The 20,589-nt window shown below is 38.3% G+C and overlaps 3 protein-coding genes across 9 annotated transcripts in view; 2 read left to right on the forward strand and 1 right to left on the reverse strand.

Annotated features, from left to right (window-relative positions):
* The first annotated feature begins 140 nt into the window (after positions 1-140).
* Positions 141-8,476, forward strand: LOC109061092 (heterogeneous nuclear ribonucleoprotein U-like). Of its 2 annotated transcripts, none has more exons than XM_042746868.1 (13): positions 141-743; positions 1,752-1,866; positions 3,555-3,628; positions 3,742-3,881; positions 3,961-4,060; positions 4,169-4,281; positions 4,378-4,641; positions 5,275-5,394; positions 5,479-5,776; positions 5,922-6,191; positions 6,273-6,517; positions 7,523-7,621; positions 7,820-8,476. In XM_042746868.1, exons 1-13 carry the CDS (start codon positions 290-292, stop codon positions 7,868-7,870), a joined length of 2,343 nt encoding a protein of 780 aa, XP_042602802.1. In that variant the 5' UTR covers positions 141-289; the 3' UTR covers positions 7,871-8,476. The 2 variants fall into 2 exon arrangements, with proteins under 2 accessions (XP_042602802.1, XP_042602803.1); XM_042746869.1 differs by having other exon boundaries at positions 141-716.
* Positions 8,477-8,772: 296 nt separating this feature from the next.
* LOC109061100 (left-right determination factor 2-like) lies at positions 8,773-12,213 on the reverse strand. The gene is made up of 4 exons (XM_019078236.2): positions 11,711-12,213; positions 11,302-11,545; positions 10,950-11,189; positions 8,773-10,646 (listed from the first exon to the last, which is right to left on the reverse strand). Exons 1-4 carry the CDS (start codon positions 12,141-12,143, stop codon positions 10,322-10,324), a joined length of 1,242 nt encoding a protein of 413 aa, XP_018933781.1. The 5' UTR covers positions 12,144-12,213; the 3' UTR covers positions 8,773-10,321.
* A 2,104-nt stretch (positions 12,214-14,317) lies between these two features.
* Positions 14,318-20,589, forward strand: part of LOC109047453 (serine/threonine-protein kinase MRCK alpha-like) — a 55,471-nt gene continuing 49,199 nt past the window's right edge. Inside the window, exon 1 of one of the 6 annotated variants that reach the window (XM_042747334.1) lies at positions 14,318-14,638. Coding sequence is in view for 5 of the 6 variants with exons in the window: in XM_042747331.1 (XP_042603265.1) it covers positions 16,781-16,958 (178 nt within the window). In the remaining variant the exon portion in view is untranslated. Of the gene's footprint in view, positions 14,639-15,664; positions 16,959-20,589 lie in introns of those variants that run through there. The other 5 variants (XM_042747331.1, XM_042747332.1, XM_042747330.1 and 2 more) reach the window with 5 other exon arrangements.

A 20,589-nucleotide genomic window follows, 5' to 3' on the forward strand; every position in this document is an offset into this window, starting at 1 on the left:
GTAAATCATCTTGAATTCACGAGCCAAAATGAATAGCCTAGTTTCTGTGGTCGTAAGCATCTAAAAGGGATATTACGGTTGAACACGCCCAGTTCCCTCGATGCTGTTGCATTGGGAGGAGTCTAGCACCTTAGGCGCCATTGAATTGTTTTGCCGGTGGATAGACGCAGAAGCATCGCGGCTGTGCGCAAGTCAGAGAAGCAAAGCAGCCGTCGGCTCTCCCTGTACTGCAATATTCCAACGATCGCATATTTTAGTTTTCTTTTTTATAGCACATCTACACTAAAACATGAGTGAAATCAACGTTAAAAAGCTTAAGGTGAACGAGCTGAAGGACGAGCTCAAGAAGCGCAATCTCTCCGACAAGGGATTGAAGGCCGAGCTCATGGAGCGGCTGCAGGCCGCGCTCGATGCAGAGGCCCTGGCCGAAGAGGAAGAACCTGCCGTGGCAGAAGCAACAGAAGAAACCGAGGCCGAGGGAAACGGCGTTGGGGTCGAACAAAAAGACACGGGTGAAGAAGAGCCGGAGGGCGAGAGCATGGAGGCCGAGGAGAAAAATGGAGACGGGGGTGATGGTCAGGACGACGAAATTGGGAAAGAGGAGGAGGATGGGGACGCCGGCGTGGAAATGGACAAAGCCCTCGACGAAGAAGAAGAAGAAGAGGAGGAGGAGGACGAAGACGACGAGATCATAGACAAAATCGACGATGAAGATGGTGAGCCTGAATCTCATCCATTAGAGGGTGAGTTTTTTGTGTTGAAACGCCGGGAGTAACGTTATCCCGTTCACGTGCGCTTTGAAGCCGGTGAGATCATCGTTTAGCATATGTGGCTAACGGCTAACCGGTGGCTATTGTGCAGATAGCTAAAGTGCTAATCCGGTCGGTTTGAGTTTACGCGCTAGTGGTTTGGAGTTTAAGATTTTGAACGTTTCTTTGTTTTTAGCCGTGTTAGCAAAGCTAATCTAATCAACCGCGCGAGCCTATTGTCTTTAGGAGTTTGTTGCTATTGTTGATATTTTCTTACGATTAAAGGTACATTATACCGTCTAATCTACAACTAACAGATTTCTATTCTTTATCGCATTGTTTTTGGTCGGTTTAGCTAGTTTGAGAAACCGCTCGCTAGACGATCGCCTCGCTGCATGCTTGAGGCGGGTCGGCCTCGCGTGGACTCGCATGTTGCTGTGCAGAAAACTTTACGGCAGACAATGAAAAAGTGAGGGATACAGTGAAATGCATTTTCAGCGGGTGAAAGGGTTAGGAATATTATAAGTTGGAGGAAAATTACAAAAGGCGTTAAAAGACGGGGACATTTATTAGTTTCGTTTCAGGTTACTAGAAGGCCCCATCTACTTCCGTGCAAGGTCAGTTCAGGATAGTGCGTGTTGATGCTGTTCGCCGGCTATTTGTTGTCAAAATTGTGCTCATTGGCTAGTAAGCTAAATCTGTATATTTTTTTTTGACTGAATGCATTACATTTTAGAGAAAAGCACGTTAAAACACAATCAATAGGAATTGCACCACCCACGTTTTTGTCAGATCTGGTTTATGCAATCAGATCAGTGCTTGCAGTTTATATCCTGAATGCCATAATGAACATAACCAAGCAAAATATTCTGTCTGATCAGAGGTGGTCGGTTGATTTTGTAACTCTGGTGGAATCTGAGCACTCTTGTCGTGTGGGCCACCCTTAAAACCCAGGGTCCAACACGTCCGGCCATTTCATTACTGTTTGTTTTATTTTCAAAGGGGATGCGGACAAAGACATCAGTGCTGATCAGAAGAATAAGAAGGGTGTTAAGAGACGCCGGGAGGAACATGGAAGGGGCTACTTTGAATTTATTGAAGAAAGCAAATACAGCCGGTAAGGATGGGAGCAATGGCCTTCATTATCCCCGAAGTGCCACTTTTAATATATATTATATATTGGCTTTAAGTGCCAATGCCTTACCTAGAAAAATACAACCCTCATCTACCTCTTAACTAAAGTAAAACATTGTTGAGGGTCATTACTGGCTAATACAAAACACCTTACCTTCAGTAAGATCGTGAAACTACACTTCAAAGAGTGCTTTGATGGAAAAACAATGTTATTCTTAAACACACACACACACTCTCACACTTTTGTCAGGCTGACTGTGTGCGCGTGTGGCGAATCAGACAGCGAACAAAGCAATGACGATAGCATGAGATGCGGCTTCTGTCATGGCAGGGGAGGGCCAGCAACGTAGAGTTTATATCGCAAAATGTATCATGACGTAATGGGGCGGTTAAGTAATGGTAATGAAGCAAATGGTTTAAATCCTCAGATGTTCCTTCGTCGTTTGTATCTTTTTTTTTTTTTTTTTTTTTTTTTTGCTTGAGTGGTTTTTGTTTCCTTTTTCTTTGTATAATTCTGAAAGGTTAAATGTAATATTTTACTGTTTATTTTTATACTGTAACTATTGTCTATGTATTTGGAAAAACTATATAAAAAAAAACTGTAATAACTTTTCCTTTTGAAGTCCGTTTCATTTGTGGTCCCCAGGTAAGTACAAACGTTTGCAGTTCTTCACATTGCATAAGGAAAAGGAAATATGTTTACATCTCTAATGCATGTTCTTTCTCTAAGTTGTGTGTGTTGATTGAGTGTATTTTTTTTTCTGAGTTTGTTTTTTTTTCTTTTTTTTTTGTTGATTAACTATAGTGAACCATTGTTTAGATTGCAAAAAGTTTCAGTCTACTTATGTTCTTTTAGTATATGGAACAAACATTTATATATTATTTTAATGTATCTGAATTCCTAATGGAGGATCTCAAGCATGAAAAAACCCAAGCTATTATTTGAACCAAATAATTTGTAGCAATATCTGACCCAATTACTAATGATGTGGCTTGACTTGTTTATTGACGGGATGTTCCAGGCAGGGTCGTTACTTGAATTTATGGGGCCTGACAGAACATTATAATGGTGGCAACCCCCATACATTAAGAATTGTAAAGACTTGTTTATGACCTCCATCGTTACAGGACATGACATCTGTGACATGATATTGGTTGCTACAGAAAACAATTTGACAAGATTTCACCTCCAGATGTCCCTAAAAACGAATTTTCAGAGATTATGCTGAATAGAAAATATAATCTGGAACAAATTTTAAAGTTTGTATTAAAGACCGAAACAGCAGTAAGAACTTTAGATGGTTTTGACCTTTCCAGGAAGATCTGCATGTAGATATAAAGATGAAAAATACTCTTTGACCTTTTCAGACCTTTACCTGATAAATTGGAAAGGGCAACACTCTTTCGATATAACACAACATTGCTGCTTTCTATTTTACCAACAAGTTTCTTTCAGGCTTCATCGTGGGGTGAACTGGTAAGCAATGATGGTGAATTTTGCATTCACATAACAGTATAAGATGTTGTGAGCAGCCAGTGTAAGGTATTGTAAATCTACAGTTGACACTCCTGTGGCTTTGAGGAAGGATCTCACCTCGATATGGGAAGCATGCCAGTCCATCACATTCCTGCTTCACCCATGGCATTAATGGCTTATTAACTGTATTTCAGGTCCAAGTCTCCTCTGCCACCTCTTGAGGAACAAGATGAAGAGTTTGACGACACCCTGGCCTGCCTGGATCCATGTGAGTGCTTTAGTTCAGAAGCACGTTGACTAAATGTGTAGTGAACTTTTTAATAATCATATTAATTTGCTCTTAGACTAACAAGCATATATTTGTCCTAAATGTTTCCATAGACAATTGCGACCTTAATTTCAAAGTCTCCCGGGACAGATACAGTGCCTCCTCTCTTACCATGGAGAGTTTCGCTTACCTTTGGGCAGGTGGCCGTGCCTCCTATGGCGTAAACGAAGGCAAAGCCTGCTTTGAAATGAAGGTGAGTACTACAGCATATTTATGTAAACCGATGAAGAAGTGATGAATTTTGAATCAATACTTGTCTGCTGCTTTTGCAGATCACTGAGAAAATCCCAGTCAAGCATTTAAATAGCAAAAATGTGGATTTCCATGATGTCCATGTTGGCTGGTCCCTGGCTAATGGAAGTCTTTTGCTGGGTAAGCACAGTTGGTTAACATTAGCATGTGCTTATGTGACCACAGTGTATGATTGCACAGCCCTATTTGATCTACTTAAAACACATATATGACTTGTTGCTGTTTTAGGTGAGGGGGAGCATTCCTACTCATATTCGAGCAAAGGGAAGAAGACTTCAAACTTTGTGACCGAAGACTATGGGGAGAATTTTGATGAAAATGATGTCATCGGCTGCTTCATTGTAAGTCGTTCACATCACTCTCACACAATAATTATATTTTTCACTTTTAGTTTACATATTCTTATGTATTTTGGTGTGTTTCTTTATCTTGCATAGAATTTTGAAGCAGAGGAGGTGGAGATTTCCTACTCCAAAAATGGAAAGGACCTTGGTGTGGCTTTCAAGGTCAACAAGGAGTCCTTGGCCGGGCAAACACTGTTCCCCCATGTTCTTTGCCACAACTGTGCGGTTGAGTTCAATTTCGGTCAGAGGGAGACACCATTCTTCCCTCAGGTGGAGGGCTTTACCTTCCTGCAGCAAATTCCTGTGGATGTGCGCATTAGAGGACCTAAGGGACCTGAGACCAAGAAAGATTGCGAGGTACTTTTCCCCCCTTTTTTTTTTTTCATTTTATAAACATTGAAACATGAATATACCCTATTGTTCAAAAGTTTTTTTTATGAAGTTAGTACTTATCAAATATAAATTTATAATCTTATGAAAAATGTATATTTTAAATAAATACTGTTCTTTTGAACTTTCTATTCATCGGAAAATACTCAAATGTTTCCATAAAGATATTAAGCGTGTTGTTTTTCACATTTTTCATTTCAATAATGTGATATTTAGCCCCTGGAATGCAAATTTTACCAGGGGAACCCTGCCAAAGAATCTGTATTTTAACCCCCAGAACGTGATTGGGCTAGGTTTGAGTAGCAATTGGGCAGGTTTTGTTGTGAAAACCTGGCATCCCTGATTAACAGTAATATAAAATGTTTCCTGAGCACCAAATCAGCATATTAGAATGATTTCTGAAGCATCATGTGCCACTGAAGACTGGAGTAAAGGCTGCTGACAGTTCTGCTTTACCATCACAGGAATCTATTTAGATTTTCAAATAGAATAGGATAGTATAATCAAAAGCCTTGGTCAGCATAAGAGGCTTCATTTAAAGGGATACTCCATCCCAAAATGAAAATTTGACATGATTGTAATCACTATGTTGTTTTCAAGGTGATCGTCATGGTCGGCCTTCCTGGATCTGGAAAAACTGCTTGGGTAAATAAACACGTTGAAGAGAACCCTGGCAAGTTCAACGTCCTCGGGACCAACACCATCTTGGAGAAGATGATGGTGAGAAACATTCTTCTTTAAAACTTTTTATCTTCTATGTCTGAATCTTATTTTCTTGTCTAATCTCACTTTTTTGACTTGCAGATTGACAGCATGAAGAGGCAAAACAAAGACACAGCGAAGCTCTCGGCCATCTCTCAGCGTGCTCCTTTGTTCCTGGGCAAGTTTATTGAAATTGCCGCCCGCAAAAAGAGAAACTACATCTTGGATCAGACAAACGTGTCTGCACCGGCCCAGAAAAGGAAGATGTGCCTGTTTGCTGGCTTCCAACGCAAAGCTGTAGTGGTCTTCCCAACAGATGAGGCCTTCAAGGAGAGAACACAGAAGAAAGCAGAAACCGATGGCAAAGATGTACCTGAGCATGCCGTTCTGAAAATGAAAGGCAAGACGTGATGTCATTTCACCATTGCACTTTCTGGTTTTTCTTCTGGTAGTCCAAAACTTCATAGTTTAAATGAAATAAAAACTAGCCTGGCACACAAAGTAGGAATGCCAGGAATACAAAAGATTGTTTTTCCTCTCTACAGGTATCTACACGTTGCCAGAGGTAGGAGACTGCTTCTCAGAGGTCACCTATGTGGAACTGCAGAAGGAGGAGGCCATCAAGCTCTTGGAGCAGTACAAGGAAGAGAGTAAAAATGCTTTGCCACCCGAAAAGAAACCAAATCAGGGCACCATAACCCCCAAAAAGGGAGGTGGACGAGGCAAAGGGCCTAAGAACCAGTTCAGTAGAGGTGGTGGTCCAGGCCCACGTGGAGGCAGAGGTGGATTTCAGCCCCGTGGAAACTTCAGAGGATGTAAGTTTTTAATTAATTTTTTTAGTGGGCTGTCATGGTAAATATACTCTGAGAATTATACCTTGTATTTTCTCTTTCTAGTACCAGTACCACATCGAGGTTTTAACCGTCACCCGCGTGGCTACATGCGACCACCGCCGCCGCCCCCTGTCTTCCGAGGAGGGTTCCATAGCCGAGGTGGGTCCGGTGGAATGCCCAACCGGGGAATGAGCCCCAGGGGTGGGCACATTAGAGGCGGCAGAGGTGGACCAATGGGCCGCGGAGGGCCTGCACACAGAGGTAACATGCACCGTGGCGGACCCAACAACAGAGGACACTTCCAGCAGGTTAGTTTGTATCTTTTGTAACAAAGTACACTACTGTTCAATAGTTTGGGGTTGGCAATATATATTTATTTTCAATCTTTTTGAAAAATAAATCTAAATTTATCTGATTAAAAATACAGTAAAAATGATAATTAATAACAGTTAATCAGTAAAAAAGTGAATGTTATTTGAATGTATTTTAAAATGTAATTTATTCCTATGATAGCAAAGCCAGTTTACAGTGTCACGTGACCCTTCTGAAAACAATATGCTGATTTTTGGCACTTAAAGGGATCCTATTATGCTTTTTCACTTTTTCAACTTGAATTTATAACTGTAATGTTGCTGTTTGAGCATAAAAAAGATTTGCAAAGTTACAAAGCTCAAAGTCCAATTCAAAAGGAGATATTTTATTTAACAGAGATCACTTTTCAAAAACTACAGCGAACGACTTGTTTGGACTACAACACATATTTTCCGGGATTTGTGATATCACAAATATCAACGAATGGGACAAGACCTGGTTGAGCTGCACTAGAGAAGGCAACGAGTGTTATCACTATGTCAGAGACAGGCTGTCTTTCTCAAGGCAGACGAACTTAGAGTGGTTACAATCGCGCTCAAATTGATTTAATTTTGAGCAATATTTACACTGAAGCTCACAGCAGGCGGCTATGATAAGGGGCATGACATTTTCCGAACAGGCGCAGAGAGCTGCCAATTACAACACACACTGGCCCAGCTAACCAATCACAGCACATTTCGTATTTCAGAACAAAAAAATTAATTGTGATGTAAATCCAAATCGCAAGGAAAGTCAGAATTCTTGAGTTGCAATCTCATAATTCAGATTTTTTTTTTTTTTTTTTTTTTTTTTTTTACAGTTCTGAGAACATTCTCAAAAGTAGCAATTAGCATTACTTTAGTATTTTTAAATAGCTCTTACTGACACTAAACTTTTAAATGCTACTGAACCCTCCATTTGACTTTGACTAGGAGAGTAATATTGAGTTTTCACATTCATAGAAGTTCCATGGCAGAGGAGGCCATCAGCAGAATCGTGGTGGTTTTGGCAATAAAAATGGATCTTTTGCCCAAGCCTTCAACCAGAGCTGGCAACAAGGGGTATGTACAGCTATTATGTGTCTCAATGAGAAAGCTACTTTATTTTAAAGGGTCACAGATAAGCCATACATTACATAAACGTCCAATGAGAACTCAAACTTATTCAAAATCATAAGATTGGCTATTATATTATGATTACTATATAACAAAATCAAATTGTAGTCCATTTAACTGATGAAACTTTCTTTGACCCTTTAGTTCTGGAACCAGAAGCCATGGAATCAACAGTACCACCCAGGATATTACTAAGTGCGCATTTGTATTAAAGACTCATGGCCTCTTGCGTGCTGAAATGCACAGCCACTGAATAACCATCCACTTTTATGGTCCTTGTTTATTATAATTTTTAAAGAAAGTCCATTTTTAAATAAGAGAAGCAAGTGGCAAACAAACATTCCGCCTACTGAAGTGAACATTCTACGTTCTACATAGATGTGTGCTTGCTTCACTCTCTCAGATTTTTGTCAAATGTATTTCCTCCCCCTTTTATTTTGTATCACAGCTTTGATATACTGTTATATCAGGAATCCCAGCATTTGTCTTGTTTGAGGGATGCTTTGAATTTCAGGGTTGTGAATTTTATTCTGTAAAATGTCATTTTTACTCAATGTAAATTATTAATTTTTAAGTTTTTTGTGTAAAACTTAGTGTTTAAAAATCCCTGTGAACCTTAATCTTTTAGAAGCTTTTGTCAATAATCATTCACATTTACACAGCAACTCTGCCCTTCATGTTCAGTGGAGGAGTGAAAAAATATTTACTTTTTACAGGTTCAAGTTATTCTTTGTTTGTTAGCCCAGACTGTAACAGTTACATCATAGGTTTGCAATAAATGATGTGCTTGCTTTTCTATGACCTTTTATGGCTTTTGACTGATATCTTGAACAATCCATTTCAAAGAGCCTTTGAATGTCAATCAGATTTGTCTCTTAATTCAGCACCATCAGACAATACTTTATTGCCTTTGTCTTGTAGGGCATACAGTGGAAAGATTTTTAAACCAATTTAGTCAGTTACTTTATAATGGTTTTTTTGCACTGCATAAATTTATTAATTTGTCATCTGAGAAACTAAGAGAAGCCACAATGAAACATTCATGAAGTTAAGCACTTGATTGTTCTAACGAAGGTGCACTAAGATTACTAGTACTAGTGTTTATCCCGAGTAACTTTTTGTGGCAATGCTTTTTTTTTTTTTTTTTTTTTTTTTTAAATGCTTTGCAAAATATTTAATGCAAATAGTATTGTTTTAACCGAGTGACTGCTATATTAATCTGTGTAAGAATGCAAATAACCTGTATCTGGTGTACGTTAAAATTACATTATAGAACAATATTTAGACCATTTTACTGCAGGAAATGTCCCAAAAAGTTTCCTTTGGGATTCATTTGTCAAATGGTGGCCTTGAAAACCATTTTAGATCTAACAGCCAGCAAATAAGCAAGTTCTTTTATATGTTAAATTCTCAAATGCATTATTAATGTTACATGGAGTGAGCTTTGGGGAAATAGCAGAATTTCATATTGGATTCACTAACTCTGGTATGGATTTTCTCAATTTACATAACCTCATCATTCAGACAGCAACAATATCACACATACCCCATGATCCCATCAGCGAGACATCCTGATTTTCATCAAGCCAGGCCCTTGATTTGTTTGAACGAATATATTTCTTATAAAGTGCCAAATGGCCAAAGTAAAAAGGGCAGCTATTTTTGACTTAAAATTGGTGTATTTTATCATGATGTAATAGTTTAAGTGGAATATTTTGTTGAACTGTATACCATTTAAATTGAAGTAGAAGTAACTTAAGTCAGGAAATGTTTTTTTTCTGTAAATGATTTCCTGTGGGATGAGATAATGACCCTGTCCTTTAATAGAATAAGTGATTTTTAATTGGATAGCATGGCATGAGAGATTTGTGACTATTGTTTTACTACACAGACGTTGCTTGTGCAAGATACGCTATTTTGAGGATGAAACATTTCTTTAATAAATTGTACTAAAATTATGGCATTATGTGTTCTTGAGAGATGGCAGGTGGTATGGTTTATGATGTTTGTATTTTGGCTTTTATTTTTAATGATGAATGTTCAAAGTGTTTCACGATGTAAGGAAATGTCATTAAATAATGTAATAAACCTCTGAGATAAATCATTGTGTTTCCTCCCAGAATTCTTCCCTAAATACAAACATTCCATTAGTATCACTTAGTAGTTATAACTATAACTGTATAGTAATTATTTAAAGGAATAGTTTGAAAATCTTTGCCAAACACTGCTGGTCCCCATTGACTTCGACAGCATTTTTTTTTCTTTTTCTCCACACAATGAAAGTCAATGGCTACCAGCACTTTTCTGGGTAGCAACATTCTTCAAAATGTCTTTTGTGTTCAACAGAACCAAGTAAAATCACTTCAGTGAAAAATAGTTTCCTTTATATTCAGTCAACATGTTAACGTATACAACAAACCATTCTATTTACTGCTCAAAATATAACATCTACAAATCAGTCTGTCACTTCATATGGCATCATATACAAATGCAAAAATATATGCATATCAATTTAGCAATATTTACAAATTTATACAAAGTGCTTGAGGTATCTCAATAAGGGTTAAGTTGCCAACACCCTTTCTTAGCCTTATAACTTTAGCTTTTAAGTACGTTGCGTCACGTGGTTGATGGCAAATAGCATATTTATACAACTGAAATATTATCCATTGCGCATCCACACTTTTCTACAATCATATTTGGGAACTCCGCGACCTCAATTTCAGTATAATCTCCCTTTTTCACTAAATACATCATCGGTAGCGGCGCGCTTTCCACAACCGCGCACTTCCTCTCTCCGTAACCGTAGTTGCGCTTGGGCTGCCGGCAGCCGCCGTTACACCGGAACGCCTGATACCCGGATGGTTCGATGATCCAGTACTGGGTCCAAGTCAAGGCTCGGAAATTGATGAAGTATTTTTCCCTGCAGCACATTTCACTGTCTTTGTTGGTTTCACAGTCTCCACTAGACCTGCAACGTAAATAATATAAGAGAATAGGCTATTAACATAGTGTACGTTTTAAATGAAACACATTTTTATTTGTAAGAATTATATATAAAGTTTAAATAAATAAATAACCAAAAAATTATGATTAAAAGTAGCCTAATTCAAGGAAACAAAAACATATTTGAATATATTTAACTGAATATAGGCTATTTAAGACATTTATGTGTATAATACAAGGTAGCCTACTCCAGTAAAGTAAATAAAAAATAAATAAATAAATAAATGTTTATTAGCATTATGCTGCTTTGAAAAGAAGCCACGCTTACCCAAACTCCTCGAGGTTGAGGGTGTAAAGAACAAGCTCAGGTTTTCCAAGAGTGTTATCGTTTGGATCTTGAGTTGTGAAACGGACACATTTGGCCATTTCTGCCGCGTAACTGCCGGGTCTCTCGCCCTCGATCCACACCTCCAGGTGCATGGGCATCTCCATTCGGCTCTTCGACCAATAGTGCACCGCCTGGGTGACATCAAAGCTCTTCCAGCCGGTTTCGTGAATGGGAATCAACCTGAGGAGATAATGGTTGTGACAATTAGCATGCATGTTCCTTAACGCCAGTCAGCAGTGGAATTAGCATAATGAAGAAAGAATAATGACTGTCTGTGGCCGTTTCTGCTTACCTGGAATCCACTAGTGAAGTTCGGTTTGACCCGTCTTTCAGAGGTTCCACCCAGTAGATGCTCACCCGGGCGTTGTTGACGGCTCTGTGGCCCTTTCTCTCTGGTATGGAGCGCTTGTGTGGGGCTTTCTTGAACAGTTTTAGTTCTGCCATGGTCACTTCACTGTTCTCCGGAATCCTTGATGTCATCTCAAACATCACGCGTTGACGTGTCGTGTCAGAATATACAAACTCACCAGAGATGTCTGGAATAAACGACAGAGATTTATTACAAACTATATTTACATTTTGCTTATTCAACACTCTTTTTTTTTTTTTAAATAATAGCATTAATTGATCATTTCAACGGCACTAAATTATACTATTTAATTTCATATCAGGTGCATTTTCATTTTGCGTATCAATCTTACCTGCATTTCCAGGGATTCCCCTCAGTATGCCGGCTAAACTCGGAAGCGAGCGGCGTTTTCTTGCGTGGTGCAGTTTCAGCATGGAAACATATTTGTTCTTGATGTGCCTTGGAATCACAAGGTTCTCCAGATCCCGCTTGTGAATTTTCGGAACTTCACTAAGTCCCAGTTTCTTCAGCAGAGCGTCTTTCATGTCTTCGTGGGTGAAACCCTTCACCATTGCGAAAAGTGCTGCGCAAAGGAGGCACGCGGCACGGATTGAAGACATCTTCCACGTGAAGGTGCTGGAGAGATTCGGAGTCTTTGCTGCTGTTCTCGGGCTGAGATGATTCTGCTTTGACAGCGGCCCGTCCTTATATGCACCTCTGAGACCCTCAGTTGTTCGCACTTTGACAAAGGGGTGGTGACTGGCATCAGAGAGAAGGTGATACATGAAAGCCACGATTCATCGGAGAAATGAACGCAACATGTCCAATTTATACTAGAATAAGAATTCAAATAACCTTTAAATAAAATTAGATAGATAGATTTACATGTATACACATGGATGATATTTTGATAAACATGTATAGAGATAGACAGACAGATAGATAGATAGATAGATAGATAGATAGATAGATAGATAGATAGATAGATAGATAGATAGATAGGTATAAGTTAGATAGACAGATAGATAGATAGACATGTATAAGATAGATATATATATAGATAGATCGATACAGAGATGTATAAGATAGATAGATAGATAGATAGATAGATAGATAGATAGATAGATAGATAGATAGACATGTATAAGATAGATATATATATAGATAGATAGATACAGAGATGTATAGAAAGATAGATAGATAGATAGATAGATAGACATGTATAAGATAGATAGATAGAAGATAGATAGATATAGATAGATAGATACAGAAATGTCTAAGGTAGATAGATAGATAGATAGATAGATAGATAGATAGATAGATAGATAGATAGATAGATAGATAGACTTGTATAAGATAGATAGATAGATCGATAGATAGTCTCTTCTTTGGAGTATAGGTGATAATAAAGTAAACATAATTTTGTATGAATGTAGATTATGTGCTCTACTTGCAATTAATATTATCTTTATCGCTGACACATGATGTTCTTGTTGTGTGGATTTACCGATGACCTTCCAGACATAGTGAACTTAAAACGCACCCTCCTTTCCAGTTTGCATGTGCAATTGTTGATGTAGCACCCTTGTTCCTCATGTGTACATTCCCCTGGACATTGTAAAACATTCCTAGTCTGGCAAGAGTCTGTCAGTACAGAGTTTTCACTCCCTCTGTCTAAGCACCTTTCTGTTGATCTCCATCACTGTGGGCCCATCATCATTGGGTGGGCTGAGGGATTAGATGTTTATTCGAAGACCACCATCCTTCTGCTTGATGCACAGATTAAAATTATTAGGCAAACAGACTGTTTAATCCAGAGCTGCGGTATGGATGTGGATTGGGAAGCTCTTCACAGGTTGGTGATTATCTGATTCCATTGCCAGATTTGCCGTGCCTTGTTTGGTCACACTAACATTAGAAGAGGGGCTAGTGGCACTGAGGGCCCAGTGTCTGAGTATGTGTATTGGCCCCTCTATTTGCTCAAAGATGTCAGACAGACTAAAGGAGCTCACAGGAAGAACAGATGACAAATGACTGGCTGGAGATGGAGGCAAATTAATGCAATACAAATGCAGAATCAGACAAAAGAGCTCACAGTTTGAGCCCAGATGAGTATTACCATAACTGCTACAAGAGATGATTAAGTAGGTTATATATGCAAATATTATATATATATATATATATATATATATATATATATATATATATATATATATATACATATATATATATATATATATATAGCCTATATATACACACACACACACACAGTGTCCTCCATAAGTATTGGAACAGTAAAGACAAAATTGCTTTGTTTACTGTGGTCAAGACATTTGCAAATATGATTAAAATATGAATATGAGACAGAACTACATAATGTCACATTTTATTATTAGCTGTTTTATCACATAAATGTTTTACCAAATAAAAAGGACAGCACTTTTAGAGTTCAGCACACAATCTGATGTGAGCATAAGTATTGGAACAGTTGATCGGCTGTATCCTGTTGCAGTAGTTGTTCGGATATTAAAAGCAGGGAATGTGTTGTATTAGATCTTAGCTGGTAAAACATTTATGTGTTGAATCACCCAATAATAAAATGTGACATTCTGTAGTTTTGTCTCATATTCATCTTTTAATCATACTTACAGATTTATTGACTCCACAGCAAACAGAACAATTTTGTCTTTACTGATCCAATACATAATTGTCTTTACTGATCCAATACAATGAAGCACTGTATATATATATATATATATATATATATATATATATATATATATATATATATATAGTTTGTTTAGAAATAGCATTTTGGACCATCCTGCAAATCTGGACTTTGACATGTGAACAAATATACCCACATAAAGATAATAAATAATATACATGCTATATTTTTATTTTAAACTATATTCTTAACAGTCATGTTAGTTAGCTGTGAAATGAATTGTCAACAGTCCTCAGTCTAGGGCCCTGCTTGACTCATTTTGTACAATACACATGATCCATGCGTGAGTAAACTGAAGTCCTGGATCTTTGTGTGATTTTTGTCAGTCTTCTGTCCTTCCCTTGTCGATTATTTTGAGGCCCTTTGTCAATATAAGTACCATCTAATTCTCACGGGTTGTATATCCCTTAATCAAAGGATGGAGGTACACGCCAATCAACAAAACATGCGCTAATTAACACCTCTCTACTACATACGAAAGACAGCTCTATTCAAACGGATCCCGCCTCGGTTCGATAAAACAACAAACAATTCTATAGCGACGTCATAAAGGTAACGACTCTAAATATTGCTGCATTGAAAACTCAGTGTTCTTTCTGTCAGCGATTAAGATCATAATGCAGGTCATTTCTGAAAATTGCTCATTTTAATTTAAACGCTTAAGGATGTTTATTATTGAAACAAATTCTCATGGTCAACAGAAATTAATAATTGAATGTGGACTTCCTGTTCAACATTCCCCACATCCTGCCTGCAGTTTGGTTCTAACATCAAATGTTTTGACATGAAAGACACGATTAGCACCTTATTAGGCCTGGTGTGGCAATTGTCAGATTCAGATTTATAGAAGAATGTTTATGAGAAAAGTACTAGATGGCATGTTCTCAAACGTCAAACGCTTACACGTGAACTGCTGTGCCATGACATTTTCGTTTGATGTTACAAATATGTTTTGCTACTTAAACAGCTTGCGTGTTTTGGACATATAAACGTAAGCATAAAAATATGAAAATGTTACTGTATATTTATATCTAACTTTTATGAATGGCATATCTTATATATCTAGTCACACAGTTTTAAGTTTAAAATAATTTAAAATACCAACTTTAATGTTACATTTACAAGCTTATCTGGTCGCTTCTCTGAACATGTTATTTAAATCCACGGACAAATAAGTCCACACGCACTTGATTCAATTCCGCACTGCAATTGCAATGCAGAATATTAGACACAAGATGGCGAACGTGCTCGTTTTTTTCTTTAAAGTCTCATAAGTTTATTTTAAAGATGCATAAGATAAGAAAATGGGAGAAAAAATGATTTGGCTTACATAGCCATAATGTATATTTAATATACATTACTTTTTTTCAGTGAATGAGTCACCACTGTCAACAATGCGCATATATATATATACACACACACACACACACACACACACACGAATTTCACATACTTTCAAGGTGGGATATAACCACAAACCAATGAACTTCAAACAATGTTTGTAAAAGTATGTATTCGTATATATTACACACTTAAAATGCATTTTATGAATAACCAAAAGAAAAAAAGAAAAGGTTAGCTTACAAATAGTGTGATAAATAGACGCTCAAGAACAGCAGTCGCGTTTGCCTGCATTGGTAACCATAGCAACAGTACGTTGTTCTCTTTCCGTCACCGTCTGACGTAAGTCAACAAAAAAGTCCTGCCGTTTTCACATTATTATTTACCACAAGCAAAAATAAGAAAACTTAAGTGTTTTGTCATTTGTAAAAACAGTTGACGGTTAGCGCACTGCGCTAAAAGACAATTTGGCTTGCGCGAAACGAACCCCACCAGCAAATTGCTAACAGAAATCCCCCCAGAAGGTCGACCCCCTGAAGGTCAACGAATAATTGGGGGATAATTCGCACCCTCTTCTCTAGCATACACTACTCTGCTGTTTCCCTCCAGCATATCCCTCCATTCTCTGCAGCTGATGCCGTGACGGTCGCCATGATGATGTCGGGTTTTGCCTGCGGCAGCAGCAGCGAGCTGTGAGAGACACACACACGGCGACCGGGAGCGGAGCCGCGGAGTCCTCCGACCGACATCAACGAGGACGCGTATTTCCAGCCCCTCGCCGCAAAGCTGCTCACGGCAAGTGCATAACAGTTTTCGAAAGCAAGGCTTGCTCCCTCCGCCAACGTTTCGTATTTACCAAGAGAGGAATTTAAAGAAAAAACAGCTTGCTAAGGCTTTTGCAGACCTGCCAGAGGAGGGGCATATGGGGCTTTGTAGCAATGCAGATCCCGTGCTGCTGATGCGCTTTTGTTACTGCATAATGGATAACCACAGATATCACCATATCTCAGTGGATTGCTTTAAACTTCTTTGGTGACTTGTTTTGTGAAAAGTGTCCTTCAAAGGAGAAGCTGAATTCGGGAATACATAAGCCTAGGTTATATACGTCAAATCCACCGGCCAGGGTAGGGTCGATGGCTGTAAGTTCTCTACATCTAAGGACTGTGAATTCATGATGTTGTGGACTGATATGGATGCATCCGTGCGAGAGGGACCATGATTAGGCTCGACAATATTTTCTGAGCCATTAAGTTTTTCCGGAGCGTTCACGCAAGTGTGCCACTGGCCGGTCCCGTTTGCTACCGTGGGAGCAAATACTGACCATACTGTGAGACATCAGCAGCAACTGAAAACATGTCTGGAGAGGTGCGTTTGAAGAAGCTGGAGAAGCTGATTCTAGATGGCCCATCTCAGTCCACGGGCCAGTGCTTCAGCGTGGAGACCTTGTTGGATATTCTTGTTTGCCTGTATGATGAGTGCAATAATTCTCCCCTCAGAAGAGAGAAAAACGTCCTGGAGTTCCTAGACTGGGGTAAGGCATAGTTCATGCACTGCACGCCTTGTCTTTCACGCGTCCCACACGTCAGTTGTGTAGCGATTCACTGTGACATGCGAGAGGCAAACAAACTATTGTTTTATTGTTTGACGTTAGCCATCTGCTTAACAGACTAAAGTTGCTGTACGGAAAACTCATTGAGTTGTTTTTGAGGGGGAACAGAAATGAAGATGACATCATCGCTGGACTGGTTTGTGCATGAATGTGGAATGTGAAGCTCACCTTTAATGAGTCTTCCTGCTTGCTGCTCAAACAAGGTGCATACAGGGCAGTGGGCTTTCATTTTGACATGGGCCACAGCTAAACAAACTAATTTATTTATGGCATGTGTGCTTATTCGGCAGGAGAATAGGATGTTGGTTCTTTTTCTTCCTCTTCTTCTTTTTTTTTTTTTGATGACAGTTTACAAATGATAAAGACTCAAGAGCATTCAGTCTTAAAGAAAAGGCTGTTTTATTCTACATGATGCGGGTCTGCTCCTCATGGGCGCCAGCATTTTGAAATCACATGACCAGCTGTGTCACGCAGTTGACCGCGTTACTATTAATAATATGTTTACTCAATACGTTTTCAGCTGGTGGTAAAGGCACTTTACAAAGCATAATTGTTCAACTAAAATAATAATAATAAAAAAACATATCACTCACAGACACAACATAACTGTCTAAGTCCCTCGTATTCCTTTTAATGTAGGCTATATACACCTTTCTTTTTAATTAGTTTATTTCTTTATTCTTTTATTTTTAATTGTATTTTTTTATTTTTATGAACCTATTTATGATTACTATTTGAATTATTTGAAATTTCAGTTACTTTAAAGGCGCAATATGTAAGATTGTTTTATTAAAATATCCAAAAACCACTAGAACAGTGTTATATATTTTGCTGACTTGTGTACTTACATTATCCCAAATGTTTCGAAGAATGTTTAAATCCAGAGAAATAATCAATTTTAACTAGTGTCTATAGTGTCGCCTACCAATGACGTCACACACCCTCGATTTCCAATTTTGTTTAACACCAAAGTCGCTTTAATATGTCGTGCTTTTTATTAGACGGGTGACGGTAGCTCAGAGTAGCATTATAACAGAACTTTCAAATGTATCTAGTATGATAAAACAGCTCTGCTTTACCCCACATACATACTAGGGCTGTGCAATTAATTGCATGCGATCGTCATGCGCATCTCGCCAGTACAGTAAAGCCTGTCCCGTGATTAGTAGTAAATCACCATCACCTGCTTTCAGATTGAGCGGCATTCACTACAGAGAGCCGTACAATGTAAAAAACATGAAACTGCTCATTTTCCAGTTTACGAAACCTTTTGAGTCTCAAATACTAAAAAATGCTATTTTCTTGAAACTACATAAAAATCCTTGTCAGAACAACCAGATTACCCCAAATGTTGTCCCAACTAGTCAAACACAGTTGTCTGAACAAAGAATTTCATATTGTTGAAATGTTAAGGCTTTGTGAGTTCCCAGCATGCATTGCAGCATGAATAAATTATGCAGTTACTGTTATAGCATTATTGTTTTGCTGTTTGCTGACTACATTTCAACATTTTTGTTATTGTTTTATCATTATTGTTAGTTATTTGTTGTGCTGTGATGTAAAGAGCTCATCTTTTTAACATTTGTTGGTTGTCACCGTTCTTGAGGTTTGTGTGTCTAGTTTTGAGGCCTAGAGTATGTTGACTTATGTCCATTTCCTGGATATCTTAGTCTTGTAAGTTGTCTTACAAAAAAGACAATGTTGTTTGGTTATTAGACTTAGTCTTTCACGTTTGTCATTTGTAAACAAACATAAATTTGATAATGTGGTGACTTTTTGTTCCAGGAAACAGAAAAAAATTAATTACCTCAACGACAGTAATTGTTGTTTCAGCTACTGTGACAAGAATTTTTCTATTAGTAAAATAATAAAATCAGCATTGCATGAACAAATAAATTTACATTGGCTCAACAAAGCATCTTTATTGAGCAGACCTAAAAATCTATTGTTCAGAAAACTCAAAAGTCTTACTGCATCAAGTTGCCTTACTTTTTTAAGTATTCTCAACAGTTTATTTTTTACAGTGTAGTTCACTGATAAGCTAGGCAATATCGCGTTCGAAATCGAATGCGATTCATCTGCGATTATGAACAATCACATGCGATTAATTGCACAGTCCTAGAGCCGCCTTTCCACTGCACACGACATTCGGACACGATTGTCGCATTTCTCCCTCTAGTGGCAATCGCGCAGAACTTTCAAAGTGGTCGTGCAGCAACCTTTACCTCGGCATATTCACCATGGTAAAATGAATAATTTTAATGAATATAATTAATGTATGAATGCATCGTCACAAATCAAATGACCCCCCAAAATAAAACAGTAGGTTTTAAGGGGCTAATCAACGTAAATAAAGATTTAATAATTATAAATTAATTATTTCTGCCATAATTACTCTAAAGCACCATTTCACAGAAATAGTGTTTAAAGAATAATGTTAAAGTGAACAAAATATTGGTGATTCTGACCTTGCGCCGATAGTTTTGATTAGAATACATCACATCCGGTCGGGCGGTCGCATACGGTCTAGCCGCAGAAGTTAAAATATTTGAATGTATCCGAAGTTCAAATCGGATCCGAAATTTCCGCATACGCATATGATCGGAACTCCACGCAGCTCCCGCACTTCTTTCCATTGGAAATTAATGACTGCCGGTCTGTCGCTTGTCATTCGTCGGAGACAGTGGAATGGCGGCTTAATACATACACATGACCGGAAGGAGCGGAAGCACTAAAGTGTGGCATACTAAAAGCTCAGCTGCTTTCGAGCTGTGTGTCACTCTCATCTCTCATTAGCAAATGCTTCAGCAGCCTCATTTTACTTCGACGGCTTTCCGCCTCACTCTGCTTCATACTACAATGTTAATAAATCTCTAATACATTAGCCATCCATGAACATGATTTCTGCTGAGTCCTGTCACATTGCATCGGCTATGAGGATGAAGATGACAACTCCCATCATTCCACACTCAGTCACGGCATCATCAAGCTATGCCAATTGTTTCTTTGTTTATTTTGAATACACGCCCTCTAGTGGTGAAAACTTGTCTTGACTTTGCCTTGCCTTACACAGCCTTAGTCAGCAGCATAATTCAGAGTGATGGTATGGATCAGATCCTGCAGAGCAAACTTCTTACATCCAAGACAGTATGTGTCAATATCAAATCGAAAACAACTAGTACTGTTTCAATGGTTTAGATGTGAACCATTTAGATGCAAACTTTTAAATGATCTTATTGCTAGCTTAAAATGGAGCAGAATGAATGACCTTCTATCTCTGCAAAAAAGTTTGGCATAATCAACTGTCATGTTATGTAACTTTCTACAAAATGAATAGAATGCAACAAACAGCATGCTTTTAGATTCGCTGTCTGAATATAACGCCAATTCACAGCACAGTCCCTGCTTGGTTTGGTGTTTTGTTTACAATCCTGTGATTTTAATGAAAATGCAAATCAAACAAGCCTTCAAGTGACTTAGTTAGGCCAATACAGATGGCAGTGCTGGTCATTGTTGTCACACACAGGTCAGGTCGTTTTTGAGATAGAGCTAT

This window comes from Cyprinus carpio, chromosome B20, assembly GCF_018340385.1.
Source record: "Cyprinus carpio isolate SPL01 chromosome B20, ASM1834038v1, whole genome shotgun sequence".
Classification (NCBI taxonomy): domain Eukaryota; kingdom Metazoa; phylum Chordata; class Actinopteri; order Cypriniformes; family Cyprinidae; genus Cyprinus; species Cyprinus carpio.

What these genes read in the sequence shown, in the direction of transcription:
- LOC109061100 (XM_019078236.2), bottom strand. Translation starts at nt 12,143, where the DNA reads ATGTATCACCTTCTCTCTGATGCCAGTCACCACCCCTTTGTCAAAGTG. An exon ending in GGGAATCCCTGGAAATGCAG is followed by an intron (nt 11,546 to 11,710) that starts GTAAGATTGATA and finishes CGTTTATTCCAG; the next exon opens with ACATCTCTGGTGAGTTTGTA. An exon ending in CTCAACCTCGAGGAGTTTGG is followed by an intron (nt 10,647 to 10,949) that starts GTAAGCGTGGCT and finishes TTTACGTTGCAG; the next exon opens with GTCTAGTGGAGACTGTGAAA.
- LOC109061092 (XM_042746868.1), top strand. Translation starts at nt 290, where the DNA reads ATGAGTGAAATCAACGTTAAAAAGCTTAAGGTGAACGAGCTGAAGGAC. An exon ending in GAAGAAAGCAAATACAGCCG is followed by an intron (nt 1,867 to 3,554) that starts GTAAGGATGGGA and finishes ACTGTATTTCAG; the next exon opens with GTCCAAGTCTCCTCTGCCAC. An exon ending in ACAGAGGACACTTCCAGCAG is followed by an intron (nt 6,518 to 7,522) that starts GTTAGTTTGTAT and finishes TCACATTCATAG; the next exon opens with AAGTTCCATGGCAGAGGAGG.